Source organism: Pelecanus crispus, chromosome 10, assembly GCF_030463565.1.
Source record: "Pelecanus crispus isolate bPelCri1 chromosome 10, bPelCri1.pri, whole genome shotgun sequence".
NCBI classification, from domain to species: domain Eukaryota; kingdom Metazoa; phylum Chordata; class Aves; order Pelecaniformes; family Pelecanidae; genus Pelecanus; species Pelecanus crispus.
In genome coordinates, this window is record NC_134652.1 from 6,127,668 (window position 1) to 6,143,287 (window position 15,620).

General features: G+C 38.0%; 1 protein-coding gene across 5 annotated transcripts in view; it reads left to right on the forward strand.

The window, feature by feature from the left end:
- The window catches only part of ATE1 (arginyltransferase 1), an 87,099-nt gene extending 72,178 nt beyond the window's left edge, over positions 1-14,921 (forward strand). For all 5 annotated transcript variants that reach the window (XM_075717395.1, XM_075717397.1, XM_075717398.1 and 2 more), the window contains one exon: positions 11,802-14,921. In XM_075717395.1, coding sequence (XP_075573510.1) covers positions 11,802-11,980 — 179 coding nt within the window. In that variant the 3' untranslated portion in view covers positions 11,981-14,921. The remainder of the gene's footprint in view (positions 1-11,801) is intronic.
- The last annotated feature ends 699 nt before the right edge of the window (positions 14,922-15,620 follow it).

The window sequence follows — 15,620 nt, forward strand, 5'->3', positions numbered from 1 at the left end:
GAATGCGGGGAAGGACAAGGACTGCCAAATCTTGTAGGAATCATTTTTCCATACTTGGAAGGTGTTAGAAACACAAGAATAGAAATTAAAAATTAAATAACGTGGGATAAGTAGAGCGCTCATGCAGATTTATTTCATGCCGAGGATAACTAGCATATGGGATTAGTTTCAAAATGTGATAAAAGTTAAAGGCTGTAATGAGGCGCAGATACGGAGCAGCTGTGGAAGCGACACCACAGGCATGTGCTGAGTCCCAGCGCAGCCACACGTTAGCAGCCACCACGGCAAGGTTTTTCCAGGGTCAGACCTTTTGTAACCATCCTCGGTGCCTCAGAACATGTTTACTCTCTGCTCTGGTGACATCATCCCGACTTTTCACATGCAACATAATTGATTCCATGTTTTAATTAATTTAGCCAGTGAATTGATTGCTGTAATCTGATTTATTTAGCTGATAAGCTACTGCCAATTGCTTCAATTTTGCCTATTTCATGGAAACGCTTGCATTTGTAATTCTCAGCTTGACTCTTGTATTTGTTTTTTTTTTTTCCTCCTTCTCATATTTCAATCTTAACGAGGACTTTGCTTTGCCCTTCTTTTCGAAAGATCCTCTTAGTGCTTTCTGCCACTTTTGCTTCTATACAGTTCAAATATTTTAATACATAGTAGCTAACTCTTACTCTTTCAGATTTTTTCCTGTTTCCATCCCAGTTTTTGGAACTGTAACTCCCTAGAGCACAATAACCCTGTAACGTTTGTCTTTCATACTATCTTCTAGTCCGTTGGCTTTACTGTCATTGTAAGCTTGGGGCTCAGTTCTGCGTTTTGCTGTTGGCTTGAAGTGTCGTTAAAACCTGTGACTAAAAGTCCCTGGAAGTCTGGCTGAAAGTGGAGCTGCCTCCTGGGAAGCTGCCTTGAGAAAGTCTCAAGTCCTCGTTGGTACCCTTTCGCTATCCGCTGGCTTGGGGCCAGTCCCATGGGAAGATGTTTGCTTCAGAAAAAGAAACAAAGCTGCCAACGTTTTTTATTCTTGCATAAATGTGCTGAAAATAAGTATGTGGAAGTATATTTATAAAACAAAATTAGGAAAAATATCCAGAATTGCTAGAATTCCCTTTATTTTAATTAATATTTCTACCTCAGCCACAAAAAATTTTTTTCATTCCCTGGAAGCAAGGTGATATATCCAGAGAGTGACGATGGCCTATTAAAGTGACAAAGTTTGTTTTCTTAATTCGTTTGTGCAATGCAAAATGATTCTAAAATAGATAAAATGAGGCAATAATGCTATTCCTCCATTGTTAGCCCTTGTAAAATTAATTTGACATGAAAAATAGTCTGAAACACTTTTGCATGTCCTAAATGTCAGCTTTGCAATCAGTGGAAGTTTCGGAAATTCAGATACTGGGAAGGACAGTCATGATCTGCTCTCACGCAGGCGTGAAGGTCAGCACGTCATCTTAGGCACTGCTCATGCTACAAAACCTTGACTCATTAGCGTCGCTTTGTAGTTAGAAAATTACTGATTTTAGTGCAGTTGAGTATTTGGCTTCTTGGGTAAATTACTGAATTACAAGGTATTTTAGCTACCAGTTGAAATGAAAATGCAGTTTATGTAGTGTTTCTGGTTTTTTCTTATGTAAAATATGTTCAGGAAAAAGAAGGAATAAGCTGTTCTGTTTGATATGTCCGTGTAGTTACTAGTTTTGAAGTTCTACTAGAGTTAGTAATGAGGTAAGCATTCTGTGTTTATCTAAGGCAAATATTTATTCATGTTTTTCATGAAATATTTCATTCATCCCTAATAGGTAGTATTTGTGTGGCAGTTGCTTTCCATCCCTCATCTTTTCTATTTAAGATGCATCCCTAATTTAGTATTCTCAACCTTTAATTTACAGATTTAATAGCATGTTTAATGTGTCTTTTCCAACAGTGAGTCACTTTTGATGATGTTCTTGAGATGACAGGTACCTTGCTAAACTCTCTGGAAAGATACGTGTGCAGTTTTGATTCCCTATTAGTGAGTAAATTAGAGAGTTGCTTTCATTTGCCGTTTCCAAGGGCTGGTTTGATTTTTGACCATCATTTTCCATTTTGTCTCTAAAGAGAAATGAGCAGCTCAAAATACTGAATGTTCCTGTGTTGTTCTGAATAACGTGGATGCTTTGAGGAACAAAAAAAACCCTCAGGGTAAAGCTTGGCAATTCTCATCAGTGCTGACCCAGAGAAAATAAACGTTCATAGAATGCAGCGTGATCAGACTCCTGCATTAGAAATGCCTGCAGAGCCCAGCAAAAATGAGTTGGGAAATAAATGAGCGTACAAACTTGACCTAGCTAGCGTGGATCTGCAGAACTACCTTGTGCAGTCTGCTGATTGCCTGGGTCCTGCGGTCACGGCACCTCGTTTAGGGAGACAGCCTGCAGGGCCATGCACTGAGCTAGGGTCTCGCGGTGTTCATGCATTTAACAGCTAGCTGTACCTGCTGCAGATCTGCTTCTGGCCTTCGTATGCACGGTACATAACAAATTTTCAGTTTAAACTGAACGCGTAATTGAAAATTGCCCGGATGACCGAAAAGGGTATTAAAAACAAGAAAAAAGCAAAAAAAAACCCACAAAAAACTCTTGGGTATGCAGTTAATATTTTTTACTGGCAATTCACGTTCTCATTTCCCGTATCTGAAGTCATCAAGAATAAATACAGCGATATAACTTCAGAAGAATTGACTACTTCATTTTGTCTTCTGGAAGAGCATCTAGAAGTGAAATAGTTGTCTTTCTAAATGTACCACCTGCTAGATTATATTCCTTTTTTTTTTTTTTGCCTTAGTGTCTTGACTTTGGAGGCAAACTGGATACTCTTTGCAGGTAGAAAGTTGTCTGGTCTCATTTAACTAACATTTTCCCAGGTACTACTGGTCTTTTTTTGTAGTGCATCCCAGAAAAGCAAGTCCTTGGAGAAATCTCAGTGTTATTTACATCTAGCCCTTTGGTATCCATTTCTCAGTCACCATATTGCAGGATAATAAATTGAGGTAGGTTAGAATCATTGCATGATATGAGAGCTCCTCATAAATAAACTGGGCATTTTATACTTACTATTTTATGTACACCTCTTTCAAATGTGTCCAAAACGGTGGGCCATACTTGGATTTCAGTGTTGGGCAACGTAGTCAGAGGATTGTGTTTGCAGGTAAGCGGAAGCCTTTGCAGGTTGCTGCGAATTACAGCTGAAAAAGAGAACTGCTATGAATTGCTGTATTCACAGGAAATGTTTTCCATTGGCCCCTATTCATGTTTACTACTGGAATAATAAGAGTCAAAACACAATGAGTTATTGTTGCCGCGTGGCACAGCAGGGTTAGCGGATTTTGAATGCGTTTGTCAAGTGATTAGTCTGCTTGCTGCTCGAGATTGAATTGCAAATCGTAAACCGGTGGTATGATTTCAGGCACGAAGCCCAAAACTTTTGTTCGTAAGATGTCGTTCGGATTTACCCTCGTTATAACGTCCTGTCTTTACCCGTTTTAAGGTTTCCTATAAATTATACTTGTAAAACTGTAATTCTTCCGTCTTCATGTTTTAAGGATCATTGATAATATTTCGATAAGGTGCATTTTTCCCCTTAGAAACGTTCTCTTCTTGAACAGTGATTTCAAAAGCTCCTATTTTTCTTCTTGTTAGAGTAACGGCAAAGAGTTGGCTGATTGAGAATATCCTGAACATTCTACTGTACTTCCTTTGTGACTTGTGCTTTCTGGTTTTAATCAAGAATTCTTTTCATTGAATTTTGTTGTTGTTGTTGTTTATGCTTCATTTTAACTGTACTCTTATTTTGGTTCAAGTTAGCATTTTTATACCCCAAGACATACTGGTCTAACATTTCTTAATGTATGATTCTTGTATGAAAGAAGCAATATGAGGAAAAAAAGCATTTCAACTCACTTTTTTATATAAATATTACTATTCATGGGTATTGCTTATTTTGTCACTGTGTATTGTCTTTTGGTTTTGAGGATGACTTCCTATGCTTTGCTGGTGAAGGAAAAGAAATAATGCTTTAAACTGAGTAAGAAACAAGCTTAAATTCAAAGGTCAGATACGTTAGACTTCTGATTGACGTGGAAGCATTTTCTATTTCCACTAATTAATATCTCCTATATTTCAGTCATAAAATTTGAGAAGTTAATTTGTTTCTTCCTTTTAGAGTTTCTTTGTTTTAAAATCGTTGGTCATTAACTGTGACAAGGTCATGTAAACCAGATGTAGCCTTTCTTCAAAAAAAATTCGACAAGTCTGTATTGTTTCTCAAATAAATTAACATTGCCGTAGTGTAACCAGCAAGGGATGGGTGCTTCTTTTGAACATTTTAACACCTCGTTTGAAAGCTTGGTTATCACAAAGCTTTTTAACTCCTTGTAAATTTAATTTTAAACCAGTTATTTTTGTTTGGTTTGGAAAATGTGAACACTGTGTTCGTCTCTTAAAAACGATACAAGTCCTAACTGCTTCAAAATTGGCAATTAAAAACTGAGAACAACTTGAAACAAAACCAAAAGCGAAGCATCCCCTTTGGGCTGTCAGTCTGAAAGTACAGCAGTTGTCACATGTTAATCCTCGTCCTTTTTTTTTTTCTGTGGATTTAATGTTTAGAGATAAAAATAGTTTTTCTGAGATTCCATTTGTAAGCAAAATGGAAACTAGTTTATAACGTGAGTTATTTATGTGAGTTTCCTTCAGAGACTGCTTTCAAAGTGAATCACAGGTTTCACTTAATCGTACAGTTTTAAATATTTAAATTGTGAATTAGGACTGGTGCTTTACCTGTTTTCTTTTCCTTCCACTGTTTCATCTTGCTATGAAAAAAAATCCAGATTCTCTGTGTAGTATGGATGCAGAAGCACAAAGTGAAGAAGGGTCTGGAGAACAAGTCTTATGAGGAGCGGCTGAGGGAACTGGGGTTGTTTAGCCTGGAAAAGAGGAGGCTGAGGGGAGACCTTATCGCTCTCTACCACTACCTGAAAGGAGGGGGTAGTGAGGTGGGTGTTGGTCTCTTCTCCCAAGTAGCTAGCGATAGGACAAGAGGAAATGGGCTTAAGCTGCGCCAGGGGAGGTTTAGACTGGAAATTAGGAAAAATTTCTTTACGGAAAGGGTGGTCAGGCATTGGAACAGGCTGCCCAGAGAGGTGGTGGAGTCACCATCCCTGGAGGCGTTTAAAAAACGGGTAGATGTGGCACTTCGGGATATGGTTTAGTCTGGTCTACCCTTGATTAGTCTAGAGTGGGCTTGGTAGTGTAGGTTAATGGTTGGATTGGATGATCTTAAAGGTCTTTTCCAACCTAGATGATTCTATGATTCTATGGCCAAATGCTTTCTTTGTTCCAGGGGGTTTAAGTAGCATTTAAGGAAATTGAACCTTATGATCAGAGACAGCATCATATCAGACATTAGGATTAGCAGGAGTGCCGTGTTTCTTTTTTGAATTAGAAATACCAGACCTCAGTAGGGCTTCTTACTAATTCTGAGTCCATTCTGTACAGAAAATGTAAGAAATATTTTCCTGTGACCTAATGTGTTTTTTTTTTTTAAATTGTCAGATGTCCTTTTTCCTATTTAAAAAATAAGAAAGTAAATAAATTTGTCACTCATTTTTAATGATTTCTTCACTTATTTTCCTATAAAGGGAAAAATGTACTTTAACAAAAACGTTAGCTTGCTTGCATCTCTGCATTATGCCCCTGACAAATTTAAAAACGTCGTGTTTGTGAGGAGTATATTCAAGGGGATGAGGGAAGAGGTACCATTGACTCGGCGTCCGTCACGCATGGCTCTGAGGAAGAGCAGCACAGAACGCTGCCGCTGCAGGCTGTCTTTCCAAATCACTATTGATCAAAACCAGCTTGACCCACATCAGCCACCGCCGAAAAGCTGGTTTAGTAATACTTTGCTACAAAAACCTTTGAACCATCACACTTTTTTCAATGCGATGTTGGCTCCAAGCCTGCGTAGCGTTGCGGCAGGCTGTTGCAGAGCTCGCTCTCCGCTCTCTGAGTCTCGGTTGTATGGCTTTGCACGTGCTTACCTGGCTTTCTGACCAGATGTAGCCGTTTTTCACGTCAGTTTATATTAAGTAGTAATAATAAAGATTAATGCACTCGGAGAATACAAATATTTTGATACCGGCTTCCCAAAATAATTTTATAAAAATGCTAATTGATTCCTACGCTGTAAGAAACAAATTCAGAACGTGAAACTTTGAATTTCTGTGTAAATGCACGCCGATGCCCATTTTACTATTGCTATGAATAAAAATGGTAAAATAATTCCTCCTTATTTTATGTTGGTATTTCAGCAGGAATGCATATCAGCATTTGAAACTCATGTTTTGGTTGTGGGAGGGAGCTTGCAGTTTTGGGGGGAAGTTGGTTTGGTCTGCGCAAAGAAATAAAAACGGAATTGTACAGGACTGTGTCAGACTGCCTGCTCTTCACATTCCTCCTAGTCCCTTGAGTGTAAAAGTATTTCTGGGGTGATTGCTGGATGAGGTTGCCTTTGAAGAGCACTGCTGTTACCTTTAGCTTATTACTCGGTGCCGCTCAGCAATGTTGACTGTGCTTTTGACGAAAGGGTGTGTCTGTAGCTGGGCCAAGAAATCAAACCAATATCTGCCTGACATCTGCCAAGACAGATTACGTAGAAGGTCTTTAGATCAATTCTACTTTTTACTTTGTTTTTTACCTATACTTAGCAACTTATCTGATGTGCTTTGTTTTTTCAGAAAAGAAATCCTCCATTTATGCATTGCATTTAATGGCGATATGGGGGTGGGAACAAAGAATTTTAACACCTCTCTGCAATCTTTGCAATTTTTTAATGGGGTCACGGTGGCAAGGTTGAATTATATCTGAAATCTCTCCTGTATTCAAATTTCAGTAGATGAATGCTATATAAATAACTTGCTGTTTTAGGACCATAGGGGAGAAGAGAAAGAAGTGACAGTTAATTTATGCAACAAGAATTCAGGGGTTTTTTTGAGCTTTGAGACATACAGGATGATATTTCTGTAAAGACAGACAGTTGGCATGGGCGGTTGCTCAGTTCCCTAAAACGACAGGTACTTTCAATCTACAGAATTGATTTTTCTGAAGTTTAGGTTTTTTATGTATCTACCATCCAAACTATATTGATACACGCAACTGAACGATGGGGTTAAGTCCTGTATGTTTTCTATGTGAGGTGACGGTGTCTCTTCTGTAGACTACAATTAATCAACAGCTCCATGAGAAGATGGTCTTCACAGGTACAAAGGCCAAGTCCCAAAAATTCAAATAGACATTAGCAGGAGTGTACCTCCTTATAGCACTATTGCTCATTTGTAATGCTCTTTGTTAATAGAACTGCTTCCACCAAATCCAGTCATTTCGAATGATAAAGGTGCGGAAGTTCCAGAGGTGTCGGGAGAGAATGCACAGAAATAGATAAATTGTATAAAAACCATACAAATATGCCCCAGGACTCAGTGATTCTGGCTTAAATGAACAAAATGGGGACTTGGAGGAGGATGGTTTCTACAGTATTCCTAAGAAGCAACTGACCCCGTGAGCTGCGTGGCGTGGTCTTTGAAGCCGTGGCATACAATGTCTGGTCTTAGTCATACCTGCAGGACTGGACTGGGGCAATGGCTAAAGAAGCAAGCCTTAGAAAATTAGCCGGCTATAAATTATAACTTGATGAGGCATCCAACAATTATGCACTTGGGAAAGAAATTTTGTCTTTGAACCCATGATTTTATCTGGTTTGAGATTTCTGTAGATTAATACATCAGCTACTTGTGAGGAAAAGCAGAGATTAGTGGGAGACTCAGGAGGCGTAAAAATGAGAAAGTGTGAGGAGGAGAAAATAAACTTTTTTAGCTTTTTAGTGGCAACAATATTGCATTCGGTACTTGAAATAATGATTAAAGCTGCCCTAACATATTTTTCTACTATCTGATCAGTCTGGGTCCTTCCGGAAACAAAGTCACTAACTGAAATTGCTTTAATAAAGCTCGGAAATAATACTTAATGATAGAGATGTTTTCTTATTGTCAACAAGCAATGTCAATTAATAAGAGTATATGATCTCATTTTGAATTGAGACTGCTCCCAATTGCTGTATCCCAGCATCAGTCACACAGAGAAGGGGTATTAGAAGTCAGTTGGCATCTTCTTAAATATAAAGCAAACTTCATCATGTGCCGCTCAGCAGGAGCAGATATTTAATTTTCCTTTTTGGGGGGTAATTTCTTTTTAAATAATACTGGAGCTCAACCTCTTTTTATTTTCCATTAAATTCTCTTGAAGCCATTCTGCTTAAGTTTAAATCATGAATAAAGGGAGTACTTTCCTGAATTCATATGGTGTTGCCTCCAGAGCAGTAGCAATTGATATGTGGCTGAATTTTAACTTAGGGATTTGTTATTATGGTGACACAAGTTCCTATTCTCCTCTAAAAGCTTAACTATGTACCTGAGATTATTTTACTCATATTTAACATTTCGGTAAAAGGTTTCTTTTTCACATGGAGTTTAAATTATATATTAAGTACATTTACAGAATATTATGGTGAAAGTTTTGATTTTGGAGGGAGTCAATGGAAAAATGTTCACTAAAACAGGTAATCTTTGTAAAGACATTTTGGAATTTTTAAGGACTATTATTTTTCTGCCTTTCAAGCCTTATTTGAAGAATCTGGAATCAACCTTAATGTGTAGAAGAAGTATAAATACAGTCAATCAAATGTAAGTTTGTAAGACCAAACGTATCTGGGTTTAAACTTTTCCTGATGATAAACTCATTACGAAGTCTTTATATATGTAGTTTATACTGTCTGTGTTAAGCTTAAAACATGTCTGAAGTATTTATATTACAGTGACGTTTTTCCAGATACTTCTGTTTTCTTGATTGCTCTGGGAGAGCCTTCTCCTGCTTGAGGGTTGCGTTCTAAACCTGTGCCACAGTCCAAGCAAGGTCTGGTCTACAGCATGCTTTGGCAAGCCTTACTTCTCCCCAGCAAACTCTTGGCTGCAGTGCTTAACAAATTTGCTAGAAGCCTCATCATCGTAACTGTTTCATATAGCTGCACAGCTAGAGCTAGCATGGGCCGGATTGCAAGAAGGATACTGCACCAACTGTGTGCTGTGTAATGAGTAAAAGTGGAGTAAGGGTATAAATGCTGAGCAACAGGAACAGAGTTCAGCTGAGCCAGTAAGGCTACAGTGAAACTGAAGGTACAGTAGCTTCAGTTACTGTAAGAAACTGAATCTGGGGCCAGGAACGCTACAAGCCAAAAGATGAACTCATCCAGAGTATCAGGCGTCAGTATTATTTGAAAGCAATCATTATCAAACAGTGAGCAGTGAACGGCTTTGAAAGTGCTTTTGGCATGAGACTATGAAGGCTAGGCTTGGCGTAAATCCATTTCAGGACACAAACTTGCAGTCAGCCTAGAGGTGCCGTAAATATAAACTTGCAAATTTAAGAAGTTAAAATAACTTTACACTTGTGTCATCTCCAGAAGCTAAACTTGCAAATTTTTCCTTGGTGAACTTTCAGAAATGAGGAGGATGTAACAGAAGAGGCAGTTGGGCTGGCAGTAAAAACAACCTGTTGGGATATCAGAAAAGGGTTGGCCACACTTCAAAAACCTAATGGATTTCAAAGAGGGAGAGAAAGCCATAAAGTGTTTTTCACTTGGGTGTTTATCTAAAGCAATTGCCAACAATAATTAGTGGAGAACGAAATCTTAGCAAGTACTATTCAGTTTTTCTTCCTTCAAACCACGTTTTCCTAGTTAAGTCTTAAGAAATACATTGTGCTTTCACGTTAGGAATCAAAACATAGATAAAAGTAATGAAGTCATTCTAAACTTCGTAAAGCAGGCTTCATTAAGTTTCACATACTAAATTGAGGCAATCAGCAGAAAAACGTTTATAAGGCGTTTCTGTGGATGAATAAGGGCAGGGTCTTAAGCATGTCTTGCAAAGAAAAGCATTTAATGACCTCCTTTGTCTTTAATAAAACATAAAGAATATTAAGCTTTTCTATAGTAAGGGCTACATGAGAATAGAGATTTGTCTTAAAGATTTTTTCAGATTCTTCCAGACAAGTTGCTTACCTGTGGCAAGCCTAGTGAGCTTCAGGTGTGTAAAAAGAGAAAGGACTTGGTGACCGATTTGCTTCCCCGAGCTAGCGTCCTATCCCTGCACTTCGGATCTATCACCATTTGTGAAACTTGCTGACAAAGTTCTACCTCTGTTTATTCTCTTATAAAAAAAGAAAAACAAACTGGTTTTGCCCACGAAGTAGCTATTTGAATTACGTGGTTTTCCATAGCAGTTGGTTTGATTTTGAATCAACCAGTGATCAGCAGAAGGCTTCACCGCGGGTATTACAAGCAAGGAATGGTGTAGGATGGATACCCTTCAAGGAGCCTTAAATGTTCCAACCTAAATGAAGCAAGTACATGAAAATACTTTAATCTGGGGCAGATTGATGCAGTACTTAAAGCTAAGCAACGATACTTACCTGTGCTGTCTCTTCAGTCAGAATAATGTTCTGATGCCAAAAAAAGATTGAGTCATTGCATAGTTTATGTCCCCAGATGCTGGCCTCCTAGTAGGCATCTCTGTTACTATTTGAATTTATATGGTTCTATTCTCAAACTCATATTTCAGCTTGTGTGTTTAAGTTGACTCTTATGTTGGTGACTTTTTAAACCTGAAGTTCAGAAAACTCCGAGATTTCTTTTACTGGTACTTTATGTTAATTTTATTAATTTATCCTGCAGTGGCTTTAGGCGTGTGGCATGTTCTCTCTCTTTAAAGCGTTTTCTACATTGTAGGGCCAATTTTTCTGACATGCAGGGGCTATAGAACATTATTATTCAGCAACAGTAGCATCAGTTGGATTCATAAAAATAAGGAAGTTTTAACTTGTTCAAAGGTGCTCTTATGTGTATGATTCTGGTTAAATTAAGTCACAAGGGGTCTGTAGGTGAGGCTACTGAGATTCAGCTATGGTGTGTGTACCTTTGAAGGCTTGAGGAATTCTATCGTGCCTACCCAGCTAGTGCTTGCACTGCTAACTCTGTCAGTCTGCAGAGCGCGGGGATCAGACTTGAGGCAAGGGCATGTGTTGAACTTCATTCTACTAGAGAAACTCAGAAACCAGTATAAATGAGGGAAAAAAGATGGGAGCTGGAGGGCCAGGGAGTTTCACCTGGGAAGGGAGTTTATTGCCTGATGCTTACCTAAGGCTTCTTGCTGGTTTTAATACACTTTTCACAGTTGGGAAAAGGGAGCGCTCTGTGCTGGTGGATTTTGCAAGCGGTGTAGTAATTAAGTGCAATATGGCAATAACAGCAAGTCTCTTCTGGTCGGTTGTGTTCAAAAGTATTTCCCAGGTAGAGTTTCACTTCTGGCAGTGGGCTCCAGCACGCGTTAAATGAATGTGAATTTTAAAATACAGCAGTAGAGGTATTTTCAGAAACGCTATATATCACCATTAGAAATGTGCGATGCGTGATTTATTTTTTCACACGCCACAAATACACTTACTTTGCAAGCTAGGTTTTGTTTTCAACCGTGAGTCGAGACGACGGCTCGGTAGATCAGCGCTGCTTTCATCTGCTGTTCATCTGCAGATTAGTTTTATTACTTGATACAGTTTTCATTATGCATATTGAAGTTAGTTGCATAAATTAAGATAATATGGACAATATACACAGCTAATTTTTGTGTTCTCTGATTCTCGTTGCAGTTGATGAAGGTCGTATTAAGGAACTGGGCAGAGTGAGAGTACTTCACAAGAGAACTGTGATGCCTTACAGTGTCTATAAGAAAAGAAGGAAGGGCCCAAGCGACGAAGCCAGTGTTCAGCAATATGCAAGTTTGGTTGGACAGACCTGTTCAGAAAGAATGTTATTGTTCAGAAGTTGAAAGATCATTAAATAGCATTTCGGTGACGCTACGTTTTATTGCACTGCCACTGGATGATGTGTACTATAGTTGTGTGTTGGTATGCCTACTCAAATAGCAGTATGAAATACAGGTGTATAGCAGGCTTGTGTGAATACCTGGTACTGTGTTTAGAGGCCAACTCCAATAAAACTTACAATACAGCAAGGCTTTAGCAATATAAGTTTAGAAAAACATGCTTGCAATATCTTTTAATTAAGTAGTTCTAGACTTTCTATGCATTTTGAATAATTCTAAGTATCTCAGCAAAATGAAAAACAGGTGTCTTTTTTTTGTAGAGACAAATGTTGACTAAATCTAGATGAACAATAATTAAATTACAAATGTTTTCAAGTAGCACCTTGGATATCTGTCTTTAAAAATTGCCATGAAATTTATGCTCGCATTTGTATGCTCCTAAACTCTTGCAAGAGAATTGAAACGTGCTGTTACTTTCTCACGTGAAATCTGGCATGGTTTAATTTTATTTCAGTAGTATATTTCAAAACAGGAAGAAATGATTTTCACTGCACGTTCTTCATTTGTTTAAAGCAGTAGGTTAGCGTCTGAGGTCCTAGTGAATGTAGGAGTTCACAGTAGGTTCTCGGGGGCAGGGGATGCAGTGCTTTGGAAAACTTTCCCCTTTAGAGATGAAACAGAATAGTTGCGCTATAAACATACCAAAGATACGCAGCCAAGTGGCACAGTGGTTTTTTGGTAGAAGCCTTATCCTTTGTCTAAAAAGAGTGGATATTTTAATGCACATCACCAATGTGAAATAGAGCTTGGAAGGTTTATCCTATGGCTCTTCAGTGTGCATTTCAGCATGATGCTGAAAAAAGGACATGAGGTACCACTGCTGGGTTTTGTTGCAATTTTTTTCTTCAGAATTGTATGGGAAGATTTAAATATCATATTCCTGCGTTTTGACTGATTGTTTTGTTTATGGTGCAGCAGCTCACAGGTTAACAACTTTAATAACATTTTACTAAATACTTCTGTTGGAAACACAGGAAGTTGTGATGCTTTATGAAAGCACTTTATTATCTGATATATGAATGTTGTCATCAGTAGTCTGTGTCCCTATCAAGTCATACAAGTTACAGGAATTTTGGGAAATAAAGCCCTTGTATAATTCAGTAATGTATTACAACATCATAACACCACCAATGCATTTGTGTTTCTTATCTTCTTGGATAACAGGAGCTAGTATTTACCTTGAAGCAACTTGAAGTTTCCTGTTAACCTCTGAAGAAAGATTCTTATTCAAGAATATATGTGTAGGTGTTTTTCCCCAGAAAGGAGCCAAAGTCAGTATTACCCTCTGAGGGTTACATCTCCTGTATTCATGGGCTTGATTTAATTTTAAACACTTGACCAATAATATTAATCATTGTTTTCATGTGGAACAGACATAAGAATTTTGGGATTCAAGTGCATTGCGGATCTAACCTTTTTTTCCACATCTGTTTGATCATTGTAATATTATTGATATAGAGTACAGCTTCAACAGTAATTTTAAAAAGTAATTTTATGTTTTCTTAATTGGGATGTATTGTATTGATCTACTCCTAGTCTGCAACAAAATGGATTATTTCTGTCAGCATTGTATCTGGTATGTGTTTATCTGTTGCCTGCTACCGAGAAGTTTCTGTATACTGTACAAACTAGTTTGTCCGTGTCTTATCTAAACCTATTGCCACAGGAGAGCCACTAAACACTACTTATGAACATTATTATAAAGAGTTCCTTTCTGTGGAGAAAATACTCTTGCCACTCGGTGAAATGTCCAGTAATATAACATTTTCTGCCTACACAATGTGTTGAAAAGCGGTGATGCCCATATGACTTAAAAGCAAAATAAATGAGAAAACCTTTACATATGATATAAAATCAGTTAATGGGCACAGAGGAATTCCAATACGACTTGCAAAATCTTAAAGATTATCAAAACCATTTAATGATGGCCTCGCTGTGCTCCTGGAGAAGTTAAACCTTCTGTAAAATTGCAAGGGAGCAGACTTAACGTCACCACTGAGAGTTCTTGAAGAGCTCCATCGTTTTGTGCCCAGTATCTGTTACTGATCTGCCTTCCAGATCTGCGTTAGACTTTTGTCTGATGCTCTCTTTCTCTTGGGGAGCTTTTAAGGACTGCAGTTAAAGAACAGTGAGATAAGTATGAAATTGAAAATTGAGTACAGCTTGAAGTTGTCGTTAGTGTGACCACTAAAGGTAAATGACCATTTCCTGTGAATTCTGAAACGGTGCTTTGACTTTCTGACCTCTGCTGGAACTGCAGCACCACGGCACGCTGGGCTTCTGACTCTTACTGAACTCAAATATATATATATGTGTGTATATGTATGGCAACATTGAGATTAACTCAAAAATTGAGTTCATCTGATGTAGTATGCTGAGATGTGACTCGCTGCTTTAGTGTTATTTTAGAAGGAAATCGGTGCAGTATTTTTCAGGACTGATACCTCTATCCCAGTTTTGAAAGTGGAATAGAGTCTGAGGATGAAGTTCTGTAAATTTTGCTATTGACTTCAGTGGAGCTGAAAATTCACCACTATTACAATTTTATTTAATAAGACATTGTCATTGAGAATTATTGAATTTAGAGATATTTAATTTAGTACAAACTATTTAAGAGTTCTTTTAGTGTAGTTAGTTTGCGAGAGTTAATCCCTAAAGTAAGGTGGCCTTGTTCTATCGTCTGTTGATAAATGAGCATAGAACAGTGGTAAGAAAATGCAGAGCTGTGACCAGTGCTAAAAAATACCATTCTTTAGTTTAATTGGAAATAAATGGGGAGCTTACTCATTTCCAGCATCAACACATTTCAGTAAATGCAAAAGAACCCGCATGTTGAGTTTGTAATTGCTTTTCAGCAGGCCTGTTTGACTTGTAAGTATAGAAAATAAAGTTATTTCTAGTCTCTGTGAATTATTATAAGTAATAGCTCCAAGTGTGACTTCAGTCTTACTTTGTAGGAATTCATTATCTTGGAGGTTGACTAAGTGTCCCGTGAACAGCAAAATCAGGGAAGTCAAAGAGTAGCAGTGGTTAGAAGGGGTACCTATCAGTTCAAAACACATGACCATATTTTAGAACTAAATTTTAGTTCTAGCTAGACAGATTAGTGAAGAGTTTGTGCTTTGAAACAGAATTTATAATTCTTTTGTGAAGAGAGTAAAAGAAGATAAAAGAAAGAGGCTTTTCACAAATGGAGAGTAGGTAGGACTAGCTATTTTAGTTAGGCCATACCATTTCTAGTTCGTTGAAAAAAAACCTTTCCCTGAAGTAAGCAGCCAAACAAGCAACACAGAAATCTGGATTATGTGCACAAAGATAACCAAACACTGATTGGTTTTCCTGCTGAATGTAGCAGAATTCCAGGTAATTCTGGATTCCTGAATGACACTTTTGTCAAAGCCCAGTGCCACCATGGCTTGAAATTTTGGTGTGCCAAGGCTTGTGGTGGCCCAGTGCACAAGGCTCTGTCCTTCAAATCATACTTCCTGGGAGCATTTATTTTTTCTGTTTCGTTGCCTCTTTGGAGTCTACATCCATCGCTCTTTTTGAAGTTGTATTAATATCTTTGCCAGGTGATTACTCT